Genomic DNA, 25081 nt, shown 5'->3' with positions numbered 1-25081 from the left:
AAATTGCTTGTACCTACTGAAAGTTAAGTCCAAAAAAAGACTGCTGAGTATAGTAAAACCCACCTAGAATGAATCTTAGCCTGAGAAATAAAACACAGCTAACATTTGTACCAGTACCTATTTTGCCTGAGGAAGAAACTGCTTGAGGTAAAAAAAAAATCTATGGGTATTAATGGCCAGTGGCTAATAATTTCTACTGTAAACATAATGGCAATTCTGAAGAAATGATTAGACAATTAATTATAAAGAATCTTGAATAAAATGAATATGATGAGATTCGAAAATATAAGGCATACAAAGATAATTTGTAGGTCCCAAGGTGCTCATCAAGTGGCCTCACTATGGGAAAGATTCTTAATATGGTATACAGACTAATCTATTCTGGCAATATCAATAAGCTTCCTATCACTTGCTTCACTAATGCTTGCTCAATAGAACCATGAAACAAGCTTCATAAGTTTCATAAGTCAAATATCTTCTCTTGTATAATTTAAGACAAAACTGTAACAATTAGAAGAAAAAAAAACAGAAAAAAACATTCAACTTTAAAGAAATCCTATATTTTATATGGCAGATATTAAATACACAACTGAAATCAAGTTGTTCTAGATCCAGTAGCCATCATTCAATATCACAGTCCTTAGAATTATTATCATATTCCTAGAAAGTACTTACTCTTTGTATACAGGAAACGAATTTTACTGTAGAGTCTCAACTATGTGTTATCTAGTAATTTATTTTCAGAATCAGATTCATTCTGTGAAATGAGAGAACTAAATTGTTATGGCTTCTCAAACTATATTTTGTAATAGAAATTCTTCTTAAACCAATACGAATAAAATATAAATAAAAATATCATACTTGAATTATATCCGAAAATGTTTAATCCATGAGTTTATAAATTTACCTATAAAATCGAAAATTAAAAGACTAATTCTGATAATATCTTATAATAGCTGCATCATGTAAGGTACTTTATAATGAAACTAAAAAATAGATGTACTACCTCCATAGTTGTATATGATCAGATGAAATGCAATAATGATATGGTAAAGCTAACAACTTAATAATCATAAAAAACACTAGTTATTGTTCTTCCCTGCTTTTAAAATTAAGCACACTATACTTAATGTTTGCTTCCATTTATTTATTTATTTATTTATTTATTTAATTGCTGTTTGGACCACAATTCTGTGACACTCAGGGGTTGCTCTGGCTATGCGCTCAGAAATAGCTCCCAGCTTAGGGGACCATATGGGACACCGGGGTATTGAACCAAGGTCCTTCCTATATAAGCTGTATGCAAGGCAAATGCCCTACCAGTGTACTACCACTTCTTTTAAAGGCCACCTATATTAAAAAATTCGAATTCGAATTTTTACAAAATCCTCAATTAAATTAAACATTCCCAGCATCCCATTACAACTAAATTAAAAAGGAAACACTGAGATTCCCCTAAGGTTTAAAGATAATACATTCTATGAATACTATGGAAGTCAACATGAAAAATCCTTCCAATAACAAAATTCACTGATTCTCATTAATAAAAATGAAACTTGAAGGTAGTGATGAATATAGAGTAAATTGGAGATAACAAATTTTAAAAATAGCATAAAATTAAACTCAGTTTTATATAACTATACAAAAATTAATACACAAGATAAAATGGTATAACAGTATATAACAATATTGTTAAAATGTCAACGTACCCAGCCAAAGAAAGCTTGACTAGCTGATTACACACTTTGTATGTAGGAGGTCCAGGTTCAATCCCTAGCACATAGGCACCCAAGAACAACCTCCAGCCTTGAAATGTTGCCAGGTATATTCTATAGAAATAAAAATTAATAAAAGAAAACCAAATATACTATTCAATAAATTTGTAAGCCTAAATAAAATTCCAATCACATTTTCTAATAGCATAGAAATGAACAATCCAAGAAATTGTATGAACCTTAAGGGAAAACTTAAAAACATAAAGAAGCTGAGAGATGATATCAAGATTGAAGCACAAACATGCGTTGCATGCAGCAGATCCCAATTCATTTCTTGAAACCTCATGGCTTCCTAAGCACTGCAGAATGCAGCCCTGGAGGCCTCAAGTACCACCACATGTTACCAAAGGGTCAGAACAGTACTGCATCATCCAGTCCTAATTTTGAAGTCAGATTGGTTGGCAGAGTGTAGTACTTAGGAGGCCTCTCAAAATGAAACCATTGTATTATCCCACATAGTAATTCTGCTTTTGGGTATTTAAACAAAACAAAAGCATTAACTCAAAAAGATATGTGTAATCCAGTACTTATTGCAGTATAATTTATAATAACAAAGTCATGGAAACAACCTAACTGTATAAAATGGATAAAAGAAACTACAAATACATACATGCAATGGAATATGATTTGAAACTTTTTTGGGGGGGAGGGAGTTTGGCCACACCCAGCAGCGCTCAGGCATTAATCTTGACTCTATGCTCAGAAATCGCTCCTGTAGGCTTGGGGAACCATATGGGATGCCAGGATTCGAACCACCATCCTTCTGCATGCAAGGCAAATGCCCTATCTCCATGCTAGTTTTCCAGCCCCTGAAACTTTTTTTATGACTGAAACCCAACTACAATCATGTTTGTAATCACAGTGTTTAAATAAAGAGATTTTTTTGTTTTTGGTTTTTTGGGCCACAACCGTTTGATGCTCTGGGGTTGCTCCTGGCTAAGCACTCAGAAATTGCCCCTGGCTTGGGGGGACCATATAGGACCCCAGGGGATCAAACCGCGGTCCTTCCTTAGCTAGTGCTTGCAAGGCAGACACCTTACCTCTAGAGCCACCTCACCAGCCCCTAAATAGATTATTTTAAAAATATGTATTTGAATCTATTATCCCAAAATAATGCTTTTAGAACAAACTGGATATACCTATTAAGCTATGTTAAAGGAATCAAATACAGTTATGTAACTTTTTTTTGTGAAAACTACTTTTTTAAATCAAGTTTATAATTACAGAGAAACAGTTAGTGGTTGCCAGAGCCACAGAACAAGGAGGAAGTCCGAAGGAGGTAAAATATAAAAGTCTTTAGACTTGAAAGCAAGCACAGTAGGCTGAACTTAAAAAAAAAAAAAAAAATAAAGGCTCTGAGAAAAATGTTACAGCTCCTCTATTAAGTTCCAAAAAGAAAATGGCTGCCAATCCTTCCCAGCTAGTTCAACCTAAGTTAATAACTCTATGGCATTCTCAGACTTGGTAGGAGGGCAGATTTTCATTATTACATAAACTACAGAAGCCCAATGTCACCTCTACACCCTAAGACAGCAACGGTGCAGGGTCTTAATCTTGTCAAACTTCCAAGCCACCCAATTTTAGATCTATGCATCCTGTACTGCATGAACATCTCAATATTTTATAGTAGTATCAGCCCTATAGTATCACAGAAAAAATGATGGGAATGTTACATCACAATTTATCAATATCAATAAGCCTATTCAGTAACTCAGAAGTTACTAGCACCAACCACAGCCCTATAAATCTTTAGACACTGATTATTTTGATTAAGATTTTAACTCTTAAAAAGAATAAAGTAAAATAAAGAATATATACTCATTTAAATACTACACATCCATGACAATGAATGATATGAAGACAGAAAGTCATACAAGGCATAAAAAATGATGATCCATTTTTAAAAAGTGTAAACACATTCAGTTCTACTGAAATTCTGACACACATTCAATTCTACAAAAAATGCTGAAACTGACTTCAGCAATGTCCACACATAGGTATATATTTGGAAAAGAAGTGTTTTTTTTTATAACTTTTCATATGATTGAGAAGAGTCTTTAAAGTCCCTCGGACACACACATAAAAAATAATCAACTGAACACTCCCTTTCTATACTTTCCTTCACTGTGATCCAACTGTACTATGCAGTCTTAGAGGTTATAAATCAAAGTTCTTAATTTTTTTTCGTTGTTTGTTTAGGGGCCACACCTGGTGGTGCTCAGGAGTTACTACTGTTTCTGTGCTAAGGAATCATTCCTGGTAGGCTTTGGGGATGCCAAGCATCAAATTCAGGTCAGCAGCATTTAAGACAAAATGCCTTACCCATTGTACTATCACTCTAGCTCCAGTTTTTACAGTTTCTTTTTTTTTCTTTTTTTTTTTTGTTTTTGTTTTTGTTTTGGATTTTGGTTTTTGGGCCCCACCCTGTAATGCTGAGGGGTTACTCCTGGATATTTGCTAGAAATCGCTCTTGGCTCAGGGGACCATATGGGACATCAGGGGATCAAACCAAGGTCTGTCCTGGGTCAGCCGCATGCAAGGCAAATGTCCTACCGCTGTGCTATTGCTCCAGCTCCTTTGCAAAGTTTCTTTTTTGTTGTTTCTGTTTTTTGGGGGTCACACCTGGCCATGCTCAGGGGTTACTCCTGGCTCAATGCTCAGAAGTCGCTCCTGGCAGACTCAGGTGACTATATGGGATGCCGAGATTAAAACCACCGACCTTCTGCATGCAAGGCAAACGCTTTACCTCCATGCTATCTCTCCGGCCCCAAAGTTTCTTAATCAGAATAGTTGCAAGGTATTTTATAATAATAAAAAACCCAATGTGCTATCCAATGATCACATCACTGCAATCAAAACAAAAATTGTTCTCCTTTCTTTTGATCTTGCACTTCCATTGGAACTTTTTGACATTTTTACAGGTGCCACAGTGACTAACTAGAAATATTCATACAGAATTATAAAGTGCGCCCATATTTCATCAATAATTTCTCAAAACAATATCAGCACTAACAGCCTCATCAGAAAATGCATAAATATGGGGAAATTACTATCCATGAAGTTTCACTATCCTTGTGAAGACACAAGTTTCCCAGTTTTCTGAATCTCAATTATGCTTTAACAAAGTCCTAAAATTACACATAAACACACTACAAACTAAAGGTTTATCAACAGAAAAATAGAATAAAGTACAGAATGCCTCCTAAATTCATGGGAGGCGTTCCCAAAACTGGGTCCCTATAAATTGGAGCACATGCTTTGTTCCAGGCAGCCCTGGATTGGGTCCAACACTGCATGGTCCTCCAGCATCAGGCCCCCACGATGATGGAAGTTGCCCCCGAGCAGCATCAGGTGTGACCACCTCAAAACCAACAGCAGCACAACAATTAAAATCAGAAATGCCCCCAAATTCCTCTGCAGCATTTCTGTTCCTCCAAAAATGTTTGTATCCTGTTCTTTTTTCCCAATACTGTCTCTGTGATTAGCTGTTAAACAGGAAACCCTCTGTTCTATTTGTATGCAAGTACATACTCTGTGCACTTAAGCATATATTCATGTCATTTTAGCATTCAATACATGTGGCAGTCCAAAGATCATGCCATCAGAACTAATAGTTTTTACTTGTTTTAGTATCAGAATAAAACAAAACAAACAAAACGAATTTAGGAGGTGTTCTCTACTTTGTTCTATTTATCTGATAATAATCCTTTAGCTTGCATTGTGTTTATGTGTAATTTTAGGGCTTTGTTAAAGTATAGTTGAGATTCAGTAAACTACATTAAGTGACCAGTTTGATTACACTTGACCCAACTGTTCCCTGTACGGTCCCATTTTTACTTAATAACAAATGATTAGTCCGATTTGGTTACTTTATAGATATTTTATCAAAATCAGAAAAGCAGGCTTGACTCTTGAAAGAAAATAATGGACAGGGTTTGCCAATGGTAAAATTAGGCATTAAAGAAAAAATTTGCTAAGTTGGGAAACCCTTATCTTCACACGGATAGGAAAACTTCGAGGATAGTCATTTTTTCCAGTGTTTGCTTTAGTGATGGCTGTTAATTCCTATGGATGTTAGATTCCTAAAATCTTGGAAGGGAGAAGGTGAGAGAAGTCTAAAAACCAGAATCTCTCTGGACAAAACTATCAGTTTGTATTCTACAATTATAAAAAAAAGCAATGATATAGTATAGCTTGTCTTGTGAGTGTGGCATGACAAGAAGAGGATTAACCCCCTTCTCTGGTGGTGCAAGGATTTGCAGAGATCACTGATCTTTTAACTGATCCTTTAACGTGTTCTAAAATACTAAGATAAAAAAGCCAAAAAAAAAAAAAAAAACCAAGTTTCAAAAAAACACAAATTCCCTAATATGACTTTGCCATGTGAGCTCCCCAATTACCTTGCACCAAAGTCAGACACCATTGGCCCTAGCCAAGGGGAACCGTCTCTGGAAACTGCATTTTCAACTCAGAACCCCAAGACCCGCCCCCCAAGACCCTAAGATGCGGTAAGTCGTTAGGAGGACAGGCTGGGGCTGCCTGGACCACCAACTGGGCACCAACTGGGCCACAACGCTGCATTCAGGGAGCAAACTAGTGAAAAAAAAAACCCACTCTAAACAAGACTGTGATGAGCAGACTGACCATTAGAAAATAAAGCAATTGGACCCGAAGAGATAGCACAGCGGCGTTTGCCTTGCAAGCAGCCGATCCAGGACCAAAGGTGGTTGGTTCGAATCCTGGTGGGTCATATGGTCCCCCGTGCCTGCCAGGAGCTATTTCTGAGCAGACAGCCAGGAGTAAGCCCTGAGCACCGCCGGGTGTGGCCCAAAAAAAAAAAAAAAGTGGCGCTGGAGGTAAGGTGCCTGCCTTGCCTGTGCTAGCCTAGGACGGACCGCGGTTCGATCCCCTGGCGTCCCATATGGTCCCCCAAGAAGCCAGGAGCAACTTCTGAGCGCATAGCCAGGAGTAACCCCTGAGCGTCACAGGGTGTGGCCCAAAAACCAGAAAAAAAAAGAAAAGAAAGCAATTACTTACACAAAATGGCGGGCCAAGACATCCTAGGTGCACCTCTAAGGAGACCTAGAAATCAAAATGGCAGCCAACCGCTCTCTGCCGTTCTCTGATTTTCCGGTTGCGCATGTGCAGTTCGTAAACGCCAGGTGACGGTAGAGGTCAACAGCTGCGTGAGCTTGCAGCTATGGTCAACGCCCCCTGCAGATGGATACAGCATTAATGGGAACTGGAAGTTTAGGCCAAAGATTTCTCCTTCAGATTTCACCCATATTTCGCTGTGCCTATGCAAACAGCAATAAACAATTGCCACACACACAGACACACAGACACACAGACACACACACACACACACACACACACACACAATTTCTTTTCTTCTAGTTCATCTACTACATAAAAAAAACAAAATACTAAAGCTTCTGCTATTGTATGAAAGACTTTAATGGTGATACAATAATTGTCATGACTATATCTGCTAAGGAAATCTTTTCTTTTTCCAATTCTCTGTTTTTCTTAATTTTAGAAGTCCTATTTTCTTTATACTTTTTTGATAACTTTGCTTTTTGTCATCCTGAAAAAATGTATTATGATCAGTTATGGCAACTAGGTTGCATTTTTCTTTTAATAAATTTATTTAAAAATTTTTTTTCAATTTTTTTTCAAAGACTTCTCTCTCAAGGACAGACCAAAATCTTAAAAGGGAGAAAAGGAAAGAGGTCTACAGACCAGAATCTCTCTGAGCAGAACTACCAGTTTGTATGCTATAATTATAATACAGCTATGAATATAACATAGCTTGTCTTGTGAGTGTGGCATAACAGAAGAAGATAAACCCCCTTCTCTGGTGGTGCAAGGATTTGCAGAGATCACTAATATATCCTTCTGTGGCTACGCAAGTTAAAAATGTAGGAGTCTTCCTCCGGTTTTTTGTTTGTTTTGTTTTTTTTATTTTTGGTTTTTGGTTTTTTTCTTTTCTTTTTTTTTTCAAACAGAACCATATAAATTGAATCATCTTGTTCTACTTCATAAATTGAGGGGGGGGGGAATGGATGGTACCAGAATCAAGCAGTCATATGAATATTGAGTAGAAATAATCATCAGAGTTTAACACCAATCCCAAAGTTAAGGACAACAAAATCGATACCCAATCTTCAACAAACTGTACACAGAGGGAACCAGTTATACTAGAAGTCTGGGGGCAAAGAAGGAAGTTGCTGGGAACAGGGTTGGAGAGAGGACAACACTAGTGGTGGGAATACCCCTGATTCAATGTCACTATGTATCTTAAATATTACTGTGAAAGACTTGTAATTCACTTTGGTCACAATAAAAATCATTAAAAAAAATGTAAGAGTCCCAGTGATTTTCTAGATGAGTACAGGTTATTACTGAGCACCTAATATATATGGTAATACTCTTAATTCTATTTCTCATTTCTATTAGTGTAGTTTTATTTATAATGTTCATTTCCTGCTTACCATGGATATTCTGTTTTTGCTTGTGGAAACAGTAAAGTATTTGGTTGGGTATGTCATCCCATATAGTCAGACTATTGTGAAGAAATATTTTTAATCCCCTCTCAACTTTTCTGTACATTCAAAATTGTTATGAAAGAAAAATAATAAAAATTAATATAGTAGCATCAAAAATGTACCATGAAGTTCTTGCTTCTTTTCTACTATCACAATTTTTATTACACAGTAATTAACTTGTTTTTTTGTTTGTTTGTTTTGCTTTGTTTTTAAGATACAAAGTCATCTATGTGGTTGGTTGACAAAATCTTTGACTTTAAGTGACTTATTGCTTCTCTGATTTTCATGTTCCTCATGATCTTAAGTCTGATCCATTTGTTCCCTATTTCTACGCAACCCACTTTCTAGGGATTTGTATCATGTAGGTGTTTTAGGTGTTTGTGTTTCATCCACCAGGGGGCAGCATACACTCACTCTGCGTGCCTATTTATGTGCTGTGATACTGTGTCTCTTCAACAGGAAACTTAAGATGCAATTAAACCTGCCCAAGCTAAAGATCACATAGAGAGAGCAAACGTCATCATATGCTCATGGTAGAATTATTAATTGGTGATGTTGGAAACCTGCCTATCTGAAGCCTTGCCATTGTTTAGCTTCACATTTTGGCATTCTGCTTTCTCTCAACTGCTCTCTCAGCCCCACTAGTTTATCTTAAGGAAACTATTGTTATCATCATTAAAGTTACAAGAAAATTAAATACTGCATTGTTCATAATATAAGGTAGAAATAATATAAATTTACAACAATAATTTGTGGCTGTTAAAATGATAATGATGGTGTGTGTATGTGTGTGTGTGTGTGTGTGTGTGTGTTAATGTGTGAGAGAGAGGAGAGAGAGAAAAACAGAGAGACAGAGAAAAAAATGATATAGTACATTGGACAGTGTCAAGTAGCATTATTTATTTCCATTTTCAAATATTTCCTTTTAGGTGCTCAAACATCACCTGACTCAAACTGTTCTTCTAGACAGTCAGAAGATTAAAAATTCCCATCTTAGCCAAACTTCTTACTGTCCTTCATAAGTAATTCTTGCTGCATTTCTTCTCTATCTTGTCATCTTAGTCCTGGGTTCCCCTTTCTTTCCCACACAGCCCTCCCACATTTTGGCAACCAGCTCCATTGTCATTGCCTTCGAGCCTTTTGCCACAATATTTCCTAAATTGACCAATTTGACCCACTTCCGGGTATGCCCAACTGCTTTCCTATCCTATAATAATCGGTCACATGTTCCATAGACAAAGTCTTTCCTAATTTTTCCTTTTTTTAATTTAAAATTTATTTCAATATTTTCATAACCCTCATTCCTATCATATCTTGAAAGCTCACTGTGCCCTTCCTACGCATTCCACCACCTCGATCTTTATTTCCCTGAAGAAACAGACGTCCCAGCTGAGTTCCATCCTTTAAGTATACTATCCTTTATGTTCTGTTCCTATTTCTTATTTTATAGTTCTCTTCACATATCATTGTGATATTTCCTTTTATTGTGGTCATTCAATTTGTTTGTCAAGTATGACTGCCTCAAATTGCCTGTTTGATATTTAAAAAACAATCATGAAAGTCATTCAGATGTATTTCTACCTCAGTGTGGAGGTTAAATTGTTCATTTTTTCAAAATGATACTCACAAATATGTAGCAAGGCAATTTCTTCAGGTAAGTGCAGAGGAAGTGAAGCTTTAATTCCTGAAATTGTAGGTTTCTCAAGTGAAAATTAAAAGGTAGTAATATTTCCCATGAGTTCTATGATTTTCAAAGGAGATTTAGGAGAGAGACAAAATACAAGTAAACATTTTTCTAAATTGATTTAAATCAGAACCTAACTCTTGCTTAAAATTCAGAGTCTCTGTGTGGGCCAGCATTATTTCCAAAGTTGAAAATTGAACTATAAAATTTTTTTAAATAATATAGTCCCAGCACACATCTTCATGCTATTATGCATCTTACAAATGGTTGCTTTTAGTAAAAAATAGTCACTGCTCACGGATCCCATTACTGATGAACCAAAAACAGCTACTTTCAATGTTATTCTTAAAAAGTCTCAAGGTAGATAAAATGTGAAATGTATTGGAAATATAACAATAAGTAGCCCAAAAAATTGATAGCTAGCAGGTAACTGGAAAAATAAATTGTAGTCCTATAAATACATATCAACTATTGCAACATACCATTTCCTTAAATCTCAAAGAAAGTGCTTTTTAAACACTTTTATCTCCATTATCAAGGATGCAGTAGTTTCATGGTACATTCTAGGGTTCTTTGGCTTATTTACTTAAGAAACAAATATTTATTTTACACAACTTTAACTAAAACTTATGTGTTTTTTTTAAAGTATGCAGTGGTTCAGGGAGACAGTACAGGGATAAGGTGCTTGCCTTGCACATAGCCAACCCCATTTTCAATCCCCCAGCACTACATATTTTTACACTTCCTATCTTCTTAAATCTTTGACTATTATAAAGTCATTACTATGAGTTTCCATCAATACACAGTGAAAACCTAAGAGGGAACTCTTTGTTGAGTGGCCTGAGTGGGTTAAAATATTCAGGGTTCCTCTGTCTGCTTTGTCTTGTCTTGTTTTGCTGTCATAACAGGGCAAAGTACCATATTGGTATTCAGCTGCCTCCTCTTTCTATTGGAAAACACTATTCCACTGGAGCTCTTAGACTCCCAGGTGCCTTGTCGCTTATGCTAAGAATGCAAGGTCCTGATTACTTTTTATTTGGGACATTTTTAAGGTATTTGTCTTCAGTGAATAACCTTAAGACATATAAAAACTTCTCACGGGGCTGGAGAAATAGCACAGCAGTAGGGCATTTGCCTTGCAAGCAGCAGATCCAGGACAGACAGTGGTTTGAATCCCTGCATCCCATATGGTCCCCCATACTTGCCAGGAGCTATTTCTGAGAGCAAAGTCAGATGTTACCCCTGAGCACTGCAGGGTGTGACCCACAACCCTCAAAAATAAACTTCTCATACCATCCTAAGGCTGATGTCAAGAAGCAAATTTCAGAGATGGAGACATAGTATAGTTGGTAAGATAAAACAATTGCATTCCACATGTTCTGGATTCTAACTCCTGTACTGAATATGGTCCCAAGAGTGCTTCCAGGAATGATGAGTAAGTCCAGAATAGAGCTGAATGTGGAGAGAAGGAAGGAAGGAAGGAAGAAGGAAGGAGGAAGGAAGGAAGGAAGGAAGGAAGGAAGGAAGGAAGGAAGGAAGGAAGGAAGGAAGGAAGGAAGGAAGGAAGGAAGGAAGGAAGGAAGGAAGGAAGGAAGGAAGGAAGGAAGGAAGGAGGAAGAAAGGAAGGAAGGAGGGAGGGAGGGAGGAAGGGAGGGAGGGAGGGAGGAAGGGAGGGAGGGAGAGAGGAAAAAAAGAAAAATGAAGGGAGAGAGAAAGTTAGACTTTTCAGGGATCAGCATTCCTCTGCTGTAGCACAATGCAAAGTGTAAGCAATTTTGTTATTGTTGTTTGTTTTTTGATCTTCTTCATCAACCTGTGGAATGGTATTGGATGCACTAAATCAAATATTTATCTTTTTACATATTTTCATGAAGAATTAATGTGTGAAGTAACCTATGCTAGCAATACAGTAAGTGCAGCAAACTACTCCAAAGACATCAACTTTAAGATACATCATTTATTCCTTAGAAGATTTTTATGAAGATAAGTAGGCATCAGAGGCTTAAAATGCAAACTAACTCTGCAGATCTAACCATTAAGGCGTTCATTTCCTCTCCCTTTGAATCTGAACTGGTTTTAACTTTGCTTTAGCCTGCAGGATTTCTGATATCAGAAGGATTAAAGTGAAAAGAAAAAGAATCTCCACTAATTGAGCAATTTGCATACATTTAAATAATGCAGACGATACATCTGTGAAATAATATGTAATTAAGTGAGGATTCCTCAAAATAAAATTGGAATGTCATTTAAACAAATTTCTTAATTATGTATAATTAAAACAGTTAGCAGTGTCAACTTAATTTAGAAGAGAAGTATAGATAAGGATGAAGTTAAAGCCCATTGTAGAGTTATCTTATTTGGTAATATAAGACATAGTTATTGATGAAATTTTAAGGCTATAAGGAAGTGTAAGGATAACAGGTTGATTGGTTGAGTAATTTATAATGTAAAAGTAAAGACCCCAATATTTACTGTGCCTGTGTAGGAGGGAAAAGGAAAAAAAGCACAAAACAATTTTTTTTATATCTATCTAAGTTTTGTCGATTTCTTCGTTTTGGTATGGTTACTCAAATTGTTGTCTCCATTTATATTTATTTATTTATTTTCTTCTTTTCTTTTTCTTTAGGTGCTATGCCATGTTTTTTATCTCAAGACCATGGCTTTTATGTGGTGCTTATCTTTATCGTTGGAGTGCTCACTGGATATTTTGACACTTCTTTTGTACTGCTGAGGTGTTTTACCTTCTTTTTTCCCTTCGTCTCTCAAACCAATGATGAGAGCCTCTAGAAGGACTCGCCCATTTTCGACATATTTAATTTTTACCCCAGTTTATCACTTTTCTCTTCTTCAAACAAAACCACATAACTGGAACTATCTAGTCCCGCCTCCCAGTTAGAGGAGGAAACAAGGGAGGTACCAAGACCAAAACAGGTGTAGGACCACTAAATAGTAAGCTAGGCTCAGAGGGGACCACATTCTAGAAGCCCCAGGGGTGAGGGAGGAGGATATGGGAGGTAGGATGGGAACGGAGGTGTTAGGGAAGATAATTCGGTAATGGGAATCCCCCTGATATTATGTTAATATGTAGCTAAAATATCATTGTCAACAATAGGTAAGCCACTATGATCAAAATAAAAATTATATTTAAAAAAAAGTAAAGACCTCATAGATACCTTAATAGAAATTTAGCAATGTGAAATGATAAACATCCTAAACAACCATGATACAAAGACTGGCATATAAGCTTCAGGGAGTATATTGATGGTAGTATATATGTGTACATATATGCAACCTATTACTGCAATAATGATATTGTGCACATATATAATGTGTGCACATATTATTATATGTAATCTATAGTATATATTATAATATATATTAATGTCATTATATATAATACTATATATGTGCATATATGTGTAAACTATTGCTGTAATAATGATACTTAATGAGCAAGCACATGAAGAAAACCATTCTGATCACCAAGGTATCCTGCAGTCAGCTAGTATGGACTTGTGGAACTGATAAGAACAAGACACTCAGAGACCTTAGAAACACACTCTTCAGATCTAAACTACAAAATGGTAGGTTCTCTATTACTTTTTTTTTTTTTGACTAATGTAAATCACAGGGCCAATCCAGACTGAGAGAAAAGAAAATCAAAACTCCTCAAAATGTTCAATGTTCATGATAAAAGGATGAATTAAGAACAAGAAAGTGTTATTGGTTGGTTGGTTGGTTGGTTGGTGGTTAGTTGGTTGGTTGGTTGGTTGGTTGGTTGGTTGGTTGGTGGTTGGTTGGTTGGTTGGTTGGTTGGTTGGTTGGTTGGTTGGTTGGTTGGTTTAGGGGCCACACATGATAGTGCTCAGAGTGTATTCCTGGTTCTGTGTTCAAGGATCACTCTAGGTGGGGTTCAAATGACCATATGTGGTGCCTGAGATTGAACGTGGGTTAACCACCTGCAAATTAAGTGCCTTGCTGCTGTCCTATGTCTCAAGCCCCAAGAAACTAGAGATTTTAGAATTACTCGACTGTACCATGAAGATTCAGTTTGATACATTTAACCATGCAAAGTGTAGTCAAAAATGGATATTTTTTTGCAAAGAAACATTATTGACGTAAAAATGACAGCAACTAATAAGGAAAAAATTATTTAGCCTTGCCACTATATTTTCAACCCATATATATATTTATATATGTGTGTGTATATACATATATTCACCCTCTGGGCTCCTCAAGGCCTTAGCCGAGAAGACTCCAGAAAGGGACAAACTGACTGCAAAAGACAAGCCAAAAGTTATCTTTTAGGCATATAGAAAGTACATGTTGGTATCTAGCACATTATTTTCTCAGATTCTGGTATGTTCAGAATCTCCTCTAATTTAAAATTATCTGAATATTAAATTATGGCAGAGAAACTACACCCTTCACACCACAAAGTACACTGTCTAATATCACAGTGCTAAATAATCTCACAATTGATGTAGCAACACGTTTCATAAACCCAAGTAGATATATGTTAGTTCTGTCCTAAAATTTTTCAGAGGTATGAAACAGAAGGTTTTTTTCAGTAGTTTCTTAGTCATAATTTTTTTAATGATTCCTTGGAGCATGTCATAGTTAACTCAAGTGATCCATGAGATCATCACAACATATTACTAAATGGCTAATACTAAATTTAATGTCTCATTAAGCTACTGCTGAGGATGAGTGAGTGTCTTTGATCCTGACCCAGAAAATGAGGTCGAGAATGTCTATTCTTAAGAAAGAGAATTCAGACTGATAAAAAAAGAAAAATCCAAACTGTAATTCACTGGACCGTGTTCTTCTCCTATCTCAACACATCACTTTGAATCATCAATGACTGTCATGGCACATCACAATAAACGTGACTGAATAGATATAGAAAATGAAATTCAAACCATAGAAAAGGTTGTGTTTGCTCTCACACGTAATAATCTAGCATGTATGAAATGAATAAATGAAATGCCACTTCCATGGTGTTTTAGAAAAGCTCAATATTTCTGTGGAAATTTCCCAAATTTTCCCAGCTAGAAGGATGGTCTGCTCTCAAATTTTAATCTTCTGAGAATATTTGACTTCATTTATAATTACTTTTGCTTATGTTTTTTTGTTCATTACTCCATGATTTTACCTTTTGTTTCTTAAGAGCAAGAACTGCTCCCTTGGAAGGGATGACAGGTTAAAAGTGAAAGTTAAAATTGCCTTAACGTTAAAATGAATGTATTTAAACATTTTTTCCTATGTTCATCAGAATAATGTTGACCTTAGGAGAGAATCACTGAAAATGAATTCCACTCCCACAGAGCAATGGACGGTAATAGGAAGAGTCATTAGGCCTACGATGCTGGCACGCCTGTCTGCTCAGCTACCTCCCATTAAACACCAACGAACAAAGACGTCTGCCAAACATTTTCTAGGTCATTTGCTCTGTTTGTAAACAGAAAGCATACAATATTTAACAAGAGGTAATCATTTGCAGACTGGATTTATGCAGAATGATAGAGTTTTTAAAAGAGGGAAGAATTGATGTGAGTCTTAAGTGCTTAATGATCCCATTAATTAGGAGATAGGTAATTGGAGAAATTAAACTGAAAAGATAATGGCCTTGGAGTCATTAATCTATTCTAGGAGAACTGCTAATGTTTACCAGGTGATCTCTAGCTTGCCGTACTGAAAGCCAGTCTACATTAACACAATAGTTCTTCAACCTAGCTAATCATAACAGTGTTTTTTTTTTTCAGTTTTTGAAACCACATATATTTCTGGCTTCTCTTTATACTTCATCAGTCAGAATCTTATGGGTCGGACTCAGGCATATGGCTATTTTCTAAGTTGATTATCTTTTAAGGAGGTCTGGAAATAGAAATCTAAGGCACCGAAACCAAATATATGCAAGAATACATTACTGTAAGTGATTTGATAAAAATTAGCAATCATATTATAACAATGCATCAAAATAATGTATGTAATATACCCGAAATATATTCTGTATTATATGTCAAATGTAGTCAATACATATTTAAGGTAAAGAACTTGACATTTCTTCTAGAGAGCTAGTCAAGGTTTGGAGACATTTGCTTTACAGCAGAGTCTCAGCTTCAGCATTATTGACATTTTTGAATGATTGATTGTTGGGGAGTCCAGCCTGTGCATTAGGCTATGTAGCAATATTCCTGCTTTCTACCAATAGAGACCAGAAGCCTCTATCTTCACTCAAGATTTTCAAAACAAAGCATCAGAAATGTTTGGGGTTTTGTGCTTTTTGCTTACTGTGGTGTGTATTTTGGCACCACACCTAACAGTAATCATCACTCTTGGAGTGGATCAGAGGGCCACATGAGCTGTCCACAACTGAGCCAGCATCAGCCACATGAAGGCAAGCACTCTATCTATTGTACCATCTCTCCTGTACCCAAAAGTTAGAAATTAGTCTGGCAGTCTCTCTGAGGCTTAAATTACTAAAAGCTAAGAACTACTGCAATAGAGTGACCCTGTCTTGACAGAAAGTTCTTCAATGAGGGGATGTAGCCTGTAGAATACTCAAAGTTTAACATGTTGTGGCTGAAACAATTAAAAACTTATCTTATAAATGTTCTTTCATTTCCAGTCATTTGATTATAAAAGTCATATCTGACCAGTGGACATTATTAGACAGAACTCATTCTCCAATTTCAACTTGCTCAACTCATATGGCTTTAGGGAAAATTATTATAATTATAAAGCAAGACCTGATACCACAAAAAGCTGACAGATGTGTCATGCTTAAGTACAGGTACTTCAGGAGGTCTCCTTGAAATGAGCAGATGATGAGAAGGGGAAATAGGAAATATCAAGTGAAGTGAAAATCTGGCATAATGTAAAACAAAAAGAATTTATTTCAGGCAATTATGATTTTTATCTTCCAGGAGAAATAATGTCTCATGAGGTTAAACAGCTTGTCTAGTTAAATAGAGACCTGTTTAAATTATGAAAAGAGAAATAGGGGCTCAGAGTAGAAGACAGAAAAGTATAAGGTTTTTAAAAGAAAAAAAATGTGTGCAGAATATTAACTCAGTCAGCAAGGCAGTAAACCACTGATTTAAAAGCAGACATTGGGAACCAAGTATGTAGGCATTTGCCTTGCATGTGGTCAACCTGGATTCAATTCCTAGCATCCCATTTGTCCCTAAGCCCACCAGGAGTTATTCCTGAGTACAGAGCCAGCACTAACTCTTGAGCACAGGTGGGTGTGATTTATTCCCCCCTCCAAATAAAACAAACATTGCCAATGTCTGAATTTTAACACATTTCTTACTTCTTTTTCCCATATAACGAACCTATAGATGAGAAAGTACTTAGAGTTTATGAGTATAACTATATCCTTTGGAGTGATTCTGGGTTAGTTTGATTTATTTGGAAGACAGCAACATCCTCAAGATGCATTGGACACGCTCTGAATGTCTTCTAAATTAAGAGGCAGTCTTTCCAGGTTCTCAGTGGCTGTATTAGAAGCTCTTCTGTGTCTAGCATCCTGGACAAGCTCAAAGTTTTTATAAGTTGGTATGATTTGATCTGCCCTCTCCACTAGGCACTGAACTACTCAAGAAGTGAGACTTCTTCTTGGCATTCAACAGTTTCCAGTTTCCAAGGGCTTTCTTAGGAGAGAGTCCAAGATAGGCCTATATGTTCTCATCTCTTCCCTAGTTCAATAGTCCCAATCCAGGTTAGATGATTCAAAGGTAAACACCATACCCAGATTCTACTACAAGGCATCTGAGTACTGTAATAAACTGAATTCTAACAGAGTTGGTGGTAGTTTATACAACAGAAACCTCACCTAAAAAATTTTTTTAGAGTGAGTTTCTGTTGCAAGTCAGCCCCTGAAGAGGTTGACTGATGGAGGCATGGAGGATGAGGTCTTTCTCCTCCAGCTCGGACCTCATGTCTGTTACCCTGTTCAGCCAGCAGTTCTGAGGTGAAGTGGCGGGTAAACAGCTAACAGACAGACTTGTGAAAATAATAGCTTTATTCGGTGGACAAGACTGAAGCCCAAAGCCTCAGCATCAGTTCCAGCCAAAAAGTCCCTAGCCTTCCACAGACCCTTGCTTTTATCCCCCAGAATCAGGTACCACTCAATGGTGGGATCAAGTACCACCCAATGGTGGAAGAAGAATCAGATACCACCTTAGGGTGGGGGCAGAATGCCAGATCACACCCTAGGGTAGGGCACAATCACCGATCAGTGTAGGGTCAGTAACATAATAATCCCATGGAAATGTTTACATACACAACAAGTTTCATGTCTCTCATTGCCTTCAAATCAATTGTCACTTCAGATGCCTACTTCACATGGGCCATGTAGGTCAGCTTCACATATCTGTTAGGGCCTGTAATGAGTTTTATCTATTTTTTCATCCACGTTTACATCGGGTAGCAAAAAGCAAGTTGCTCAGTGATACCCACAAGTTCTGAAAGAATTCCCTGATGCCTCCTTATCAGAGTGGGTGGAGTAGGGTAATACAGTCATTGACTACTCTGAAGTCTCAGATCATGACCTCAATATGCAATTAGAAATCATATTTTATTCCTTGAATTTTCCAAATCATCTTCCCTAAACTGAATTAATATTCTTTTTATTTTTCTTAAGTTTTTTTTTTAATTTATAGGAGTTTTCAAGCATATATTTAGCATCTCTTTGGATTAGGATCATTCAGTCTGGGTAAAAGTTATAAGGTCCAGTTGGTTCTAGACTGTCTGCGTCAATGTGGACACTATCTCATTTGGGGTAATAGAGCGATAAATATAAACTCCCCCAAGGATACCAAGTTCCTGTTTGAACCAGTCATTGTTACGAGAGAAACAGACTTTGTGGTTACTTATCCTGTACCTCTCCTAGGGCTTCTCAGATAAGAGAGCAGCAGAAAGAAATAAGAAATCATAGGCTTTATTTCATTAAATAAACAGATGAACTTTGAAGTGAAGAAATCCTGTGTGTTGAAACCTTTGCCCAGTTATAAATCTCTGTGCCGCGTGGCAGAGATTTCTCTAACTCTGAACGAAGAACAAAGAGCATTTTAGTCACCAGAAGGGAAATACGGAAGAAACAGAGGCCTGAGTGAGCTCATCAGGCCCCACCTCTGTCATGGGATCACCTGCTTTCCTTTTGATTTCCCAAGCAAATATCAGAACAATGTCTTTCCAAATGTGAGTTTCTAACAATAAAGCTAGTTTCAAAGTCACTTCTCCTAAAGCCCTATAAATTCATTTATACATTATTTTGTATTAAGATACCACAGTTTACATGATGTAAGGATCACTATTTTATAGTCATAGAGCACTACTCCAATCTCTTCAGTGATACCAGTTCCAGCCATAACAAATAAATGGATTCTAACTGATTATGAATTTAGAATTGTTATGGTGTGAGAAAGCCTCAGAATAAGTTATAACCTGGGAGTCATATTGTCACTTTATTCCCTCTACTCTTGATGCCATCAAAGCCTCTCTGAGCCCCAGTCTCCCTTACCCCACCACACCTGATTGGATGCTTTCAGATTTTGGCTTGTTCATACATGTGATACTTTTTAGCAGACAATGCTTTGGTGTTAGAAAGTCTTTTAAAAGAAAATTAGTAGTAAGCTAAAGACAGACGGGACCACTTATACTAGCAACGATGTAATATGGGAACGGGGGTGGAGGGAGGACAACTTTGGTGATGGGAATTCCCCTGATTCAATGTTAATATATACCTAAAATATTACTGTGAAAGATATGTAATCCAATTTGGTCAAAATAAAAATTATTATAAACAAAGAAAATTATGTTCAACAACCTGCTAATGGCTGCTTATCATTCCTCCTGTTTATCATGCAAAAAATTTGGTGATTAAAGATAAACTGAATGTTTTGAATCTTTCCAAATAAAACTTGTGGAATTTTGCTGTTGAGGTTTGAAAACCTGAAATTCACAGCTTATGACAGGAGGCGCCAAAGCCTAGTGCCAAAGCCCCTTTTCAAAATAAAGACTATATTATAACAAAGTGTGAAAACCTGTGAAACGGAGCCAGCTCCGGGGGTGTAGGCACAGCAGGACACTCTGTAGGAAATTGCTGGAAGCTCCCAGAAAATCCTGCTGCACTCCTAATTGGTCAAACCCCGCTCTCGTCACTTGCTGAGCACGGCTCATAATCAATGGAGGAATTCCAGAAGTTGTGAGATATTACCTCTGAGTCTTATCGCAGACACTTCCATTTGGACAATTAAATTTAAGAGAAAGCAATCTCGAGTGGAGATAGAGAGATGGAGGATTGTGAATTGGTGTCCATCGCAGAGGCTTCCAGCTGCCACCCAGAAGTGAAGAGAGTTCTTGGAGAGTGGTTTCTAATTTTGTGTGAAGCAATGCAGGCTTTAAAGGGAGTGCTTGTGAGAATGAGGGTCAGTCAGCTAAGTGCCAAGGCAGGCTCTGTTGGCTTAACTCCATGATTTGTTGAGCAAAGACTTCTCTACCTCATGCTTTGCTGGGCATGGTCCTAAATTCTCAGTTAACTTGGCAGATCCCTCCTCGCTAGAAAACAAGTCTACTGACCCAAGATGTTTTCTGAAGTCTGAAAGCTAATGGGCTCACTTTTGCCCTTTTCCATTTTGCTTTTCATTGTGCTCTTCCAAGAAATTAAAACACACACACACACACACACACACACACACACACACACACACACACACACACACACACACACACACCACCACCACCACCACCACCACCACCACCACCACCACCATGACCACCACCACGACCACCACCACCACCAATTCCTGGCTTTAGTTTATTCAGAGAAACAGATTTAGTGAGGCTATTTTTTACAGTAAGGCGCCTTTGATGATCCTTCCTCACTTGCCCTTTATTGCATAGGAGGTAAGGGCCTCTGATAACAGGCCTTCAAAGAATGGGAAAGAAAAGATGAGAGGGAGAGGCAAAGACTTTGGGGTTGTTTGTAAAACATTCATGTGTTTCTTATTTTTATCTTTTTGAATGTCAAAAGCACATTCCAAGTTAATGGTTTATCCCTTTTGTTGAATAACATATTATCTACATTTCTAAAGTTGTTTTGTTAAATGAGTTATAGAGTAGTTTTTGTTTAAGTTGAACTAATTCCTGTCCACACCTTTAAAGGGCCTAAAAGGTTACTTTTCACAAAAGCTTAATTAGTTACCTTTGTAGTAACTACAAGGTAGAAAGTTCTAATTCTTTTCAACAGTGAATAAATCTATAATACATGGATATCAAACACATGAGATACACAAAATTAGTCTTGCTTATAAGGTCCTTAAATTATATCATGTGAGTCAGAGAAATAATACAAGGCTTATCTTACACACGGTCACCCCTAGTTCTATCCATGATATGTTCTCTCAAGTACTGCCAAGAGTGACTCCTGAGAACAGAAACAGGAATAAGGCCCGAGTATATATGGGTGTAATTCCCTATGACCCCCACCCCTTCAGAAAAAAATATGTTTCATTACAATTCTGCAGGAGAAAGGGGTGGCCACCAGTGAAAAGAAAGTCAAATACAAGCTTAAATAGCCTACACATTACACTTCAGGGCAGAGAACTGCTTGGCACCATTAAGATAAATGCCCACATAATGTAATGTCCCATTGGTAATCTTTCTTTCAGTCTTACTGTTTTAAATCAACTAAGTTGTCACTTATATTTCAGTTTGATATTCCTTAAGGCTGTCACCTTTAAAGTCCAAAATTGCCACTCCCTTAAATCTTTCTGGGGAGCCACATGAAATTCTAAAACAGTAGTATAGAAAACTAACTACCTAAGGAATGACTGGAACCCCAGATGAGTTGAGACATCCCTGATCTTTACTCCAAACCTTTGGAGAACTCTTAGGGCATGAAATGGAACGAGGAAGAGGTTGTGCATTGACCTAGTGATCAAGTGATCAAGGATAAAAGAGAGCCAAGACAATAGTCATTCCCAAATACCTAAGAATTGTCTGTCCAAAGTAGGACAAACCCATTTAGTTGCATCTGTGTTGCAGAATCAGAAAAGGTAAAGAAATTAGTTGAACTCATCTACATTATTCCCAACTTTCAAAGTTTACAAGGTTTTGTTGAATTACTTCCAATGACTCTCATGCATACACTAGAATAGAATAGAATCTAGCCCATAGTATTTTTTTTTCAGGACCTGGATTCTCAAAATATCCTTTGGTATTGTTTCCAATGTTTCAGCAATACCAACCACTCAGTTAATAATTGCCTCAATTCTTTTGGCTGCTTATTTAAACCATTTATTTGCTTTAATACCTTAGGAGATATGTAAGAGCATTTTTCTTTTATAAAATCCTTTCTCAATGTGTAAGTCTGCCTTTTGCAATAGTTCAGAGTGAAGAGAACATGCAGTGAAGAATATTGAAGAACATAGACTATGTAATTATTCAAATAGCACAAAGAATCAGAAATAAAGTTATGCATTTGACTTTTCTACCTATGAACTCTGTGATCTTGGGTAAATGATGTAACATCTCCAAGCTTCAATTTCTTTTTTTATAATATAAATATAATACTTAAACTAAAGATTATTATAAAGGTCAAAAGGGGGCAGCTATGCCAAAATGTCAACTTTGAAGTTTGGTACTTATTCTAGCATAATAATTATTCATTTTTTGTGAGGAATAAGTCAGAAGAATGATGGCAAAATAACAAATGATATTTTATCTATGACAAAGGAGCCATGGACAATAGAGAAAAGAAATTTTCTTTAACATATGGTAGTCAGATAACTTGATAGTCATATGTGAGAATAATGAAACCTGATTACTCTCTAACTCCATGTAAAAAATTCAAACTGGATTAAAGACTTTTAAGTATAACCAGAAACCATGAAATACATTTAAGAGAACAGGTAAAAATGTTCTAACAGATCAGCATTAGAGCTGTCTTTGGGGACTTGACCCCAATAGCAAGGAAAGTGAAAGAAAAATTAACAGTTTAATATTTTATGACCATATTAAATTGAAAATCTTTTGGACAGCAAAAGAAAATATTCATAGAACAAAAAGAAGGCTACTGAATGGAAGCTATACATACATGATATATTTGATAACAATTTAAAATCCAAAAATATAAAGAACTTATAAAACTGAACAACAGAAACAAAACAACTCAATTTTTAAAATGGTAGGGTTTAATAGTGCTAATTTCCATGATCTTAATAAACAAAGGTATTGCACATTTACTACCTTTAAACTACCCCAGACCCTTTACCTTGTCTTTATGTTATCCCTCATCCACTTCTCTTTTCTTTCCTTTTCTTTTTCTTTTTTGTTTGTCTGTCTCTTTGGTTTTGAACCATACCAAGCAGTGACCAGGGATTACCCTTGCTCTGCACTTAGGAATTAACTACTACTGGCAGGGTTATGGTGACTCTATATGGTGAACCCAGTTCAACCATGTGCAAGGCAACCCTACCTATTGTACTATCTTTCTCGCTCCACCTCTCCTCCACTTCTATCTTCCTTTATTACTACTACTTGGTAATTTCAAGTTTATAATCAAAGCCAAGCATTTATCTTCTTTTATTTATTTATTATTTATTTTGATTTTTGGGTCACACCGGCAGCGCTCACGGGTTACTCCTGGCTCTAGGCTCAGAAATCGCTCCTGACAGGCTCTGGGAACCATACGGGATGCCGGGATTTGAACCACCATCCCTCTGCATGCAAGACAAACACCCTACCTCCATGCTATCTCTTCAGCCCCTTATCTTCATTTATTAATGTCTGTTCCCTTGTTTTGTTTCACTGTATACCTCAGGACCTAGTGAGATCACCTAGTACATATTCTTCTACACCTGGTGATACCTTCTACTTCTATCTAAATTGGAGCAAAGCTCAATATACCTTTTCTTTCTTTTAATGAAGATTAACATTTTGTGAACATGTAGAACATGTGGTTCTACATATAACTATAACTAACATGTAGTTATTCGTTGCTTACATTTCTTTTTATTAATATATTTATTTAATCATCTTGATTACAAATATGATTGTAGTTGGGTTTCCATCATATAAAGAACACACACCTTCACCAGTGCACCTTTTCTTATAGCTGCAAGATGATCTATTGTGTATAGACACCACAGTGTTATTATCCAATCACAATGACATTATCCAATCTACCTCTGGACATTTTGATTTTTTCTATGTCCAGGCCATTGCACTCATGCCATAATAAATTTTGATATGCATAAATCCCTTTGAATTACTATTTTTGTGTTCTTGAGATATATGCCAAGAAGAGGGATAACTGGATTATGTAGTGTTAGAATGGATTTTTTGACATAGTATGTTCTTAAGTAATTTTATAATGTTTCTCAAGTAGTTTTTAATAGAAATAGTGATTTCTTAGTAATAGATGGGAATGCAAATTTAGTCATCAGCTGCAATTTTAAGGTAAGAAAGACTAGGCCCAAGGAGACAGCTGATTCACAAGGGCATTCCAAGGCAAGGACATCTTGCTTTCCATCCTAGAGATACCTTGAAGGGAAGGGAGGGAGGAGGAACCAACTGATCATCTTACATTCCAACATCACATTCCAATGGGGACACCTTGATCCCTACAGAGGGCAGATGACCCTTGAAGATTAGGGAGGAATAATTGCACACAGTCACTAAAAAAGGAATAACACATAGATGGCACAATAGGTATAGAATAGGGTTAAATTTGGTTTAATGCTATTCTCACTTCTGTTACTGGCTTGCCTGAGGTAGAAACAAGGGACCCCAGACTCCCTTCTCCCTCTTCACATAAGGCACTTCCGCCCTTCTAGCATGGGGCCCTCCCAGGCCAAATCAGTACATACCTAAAGACCACCTGGAAGTCCTACCCATATCAAAAATACCATCAGGATTAAGTCCTATCTATATCACAAAAATACCATCAGGATGAGGGCTGGAATTAATGATGTCATGAAGGGGCTGGAATAGCACCTTTTCCTGAGATTTTTATTGGTGATTTCAAACTGTAACACTGACATGTAACCTATGAAATGTTTTGA

The 25081-nt window shown here is 36.8% G+C and overlaps 1 protein-coding gene across 1 annotated transcript in view; it reads right to left on the bottom strand.

Moving 5' to 3' along the window:
* TDRD15 (tudor domain containing 15) overlaps window positions 1-25081 on the bottom strand; it is a 162014-nt gene that overhangs the window by 63591 nt on the left and 73342 nt on the right. Inside the window, 1 exon segment of the mRNA XM_049784668.1 lies at window positions 6882-6989. Within this exon segment, the coding sequence (XP_049640625.1) occupies window positions 6882-6989 (108 nt within the window).

Source organism: Suncus etruscus, chromosome 12 (assembly GCF_024139225.1).
Source record: "Suncus etruscus isolate mSunEtr1 chromosome 12, mSunEtr1.pri.cur, whole genome shotgun sequence".
Classification (NCBI taxonomy): Eukaryota; Metazoa; Chordata; class Mammalia; order Eulipotyphla; family Soricidae; genus Suncus; species Suncus etruscus.
Note: the sequence above shows the minus strand (reverse complement) of the source record. Positions and strands in the feature narration are given on the sequence as shown.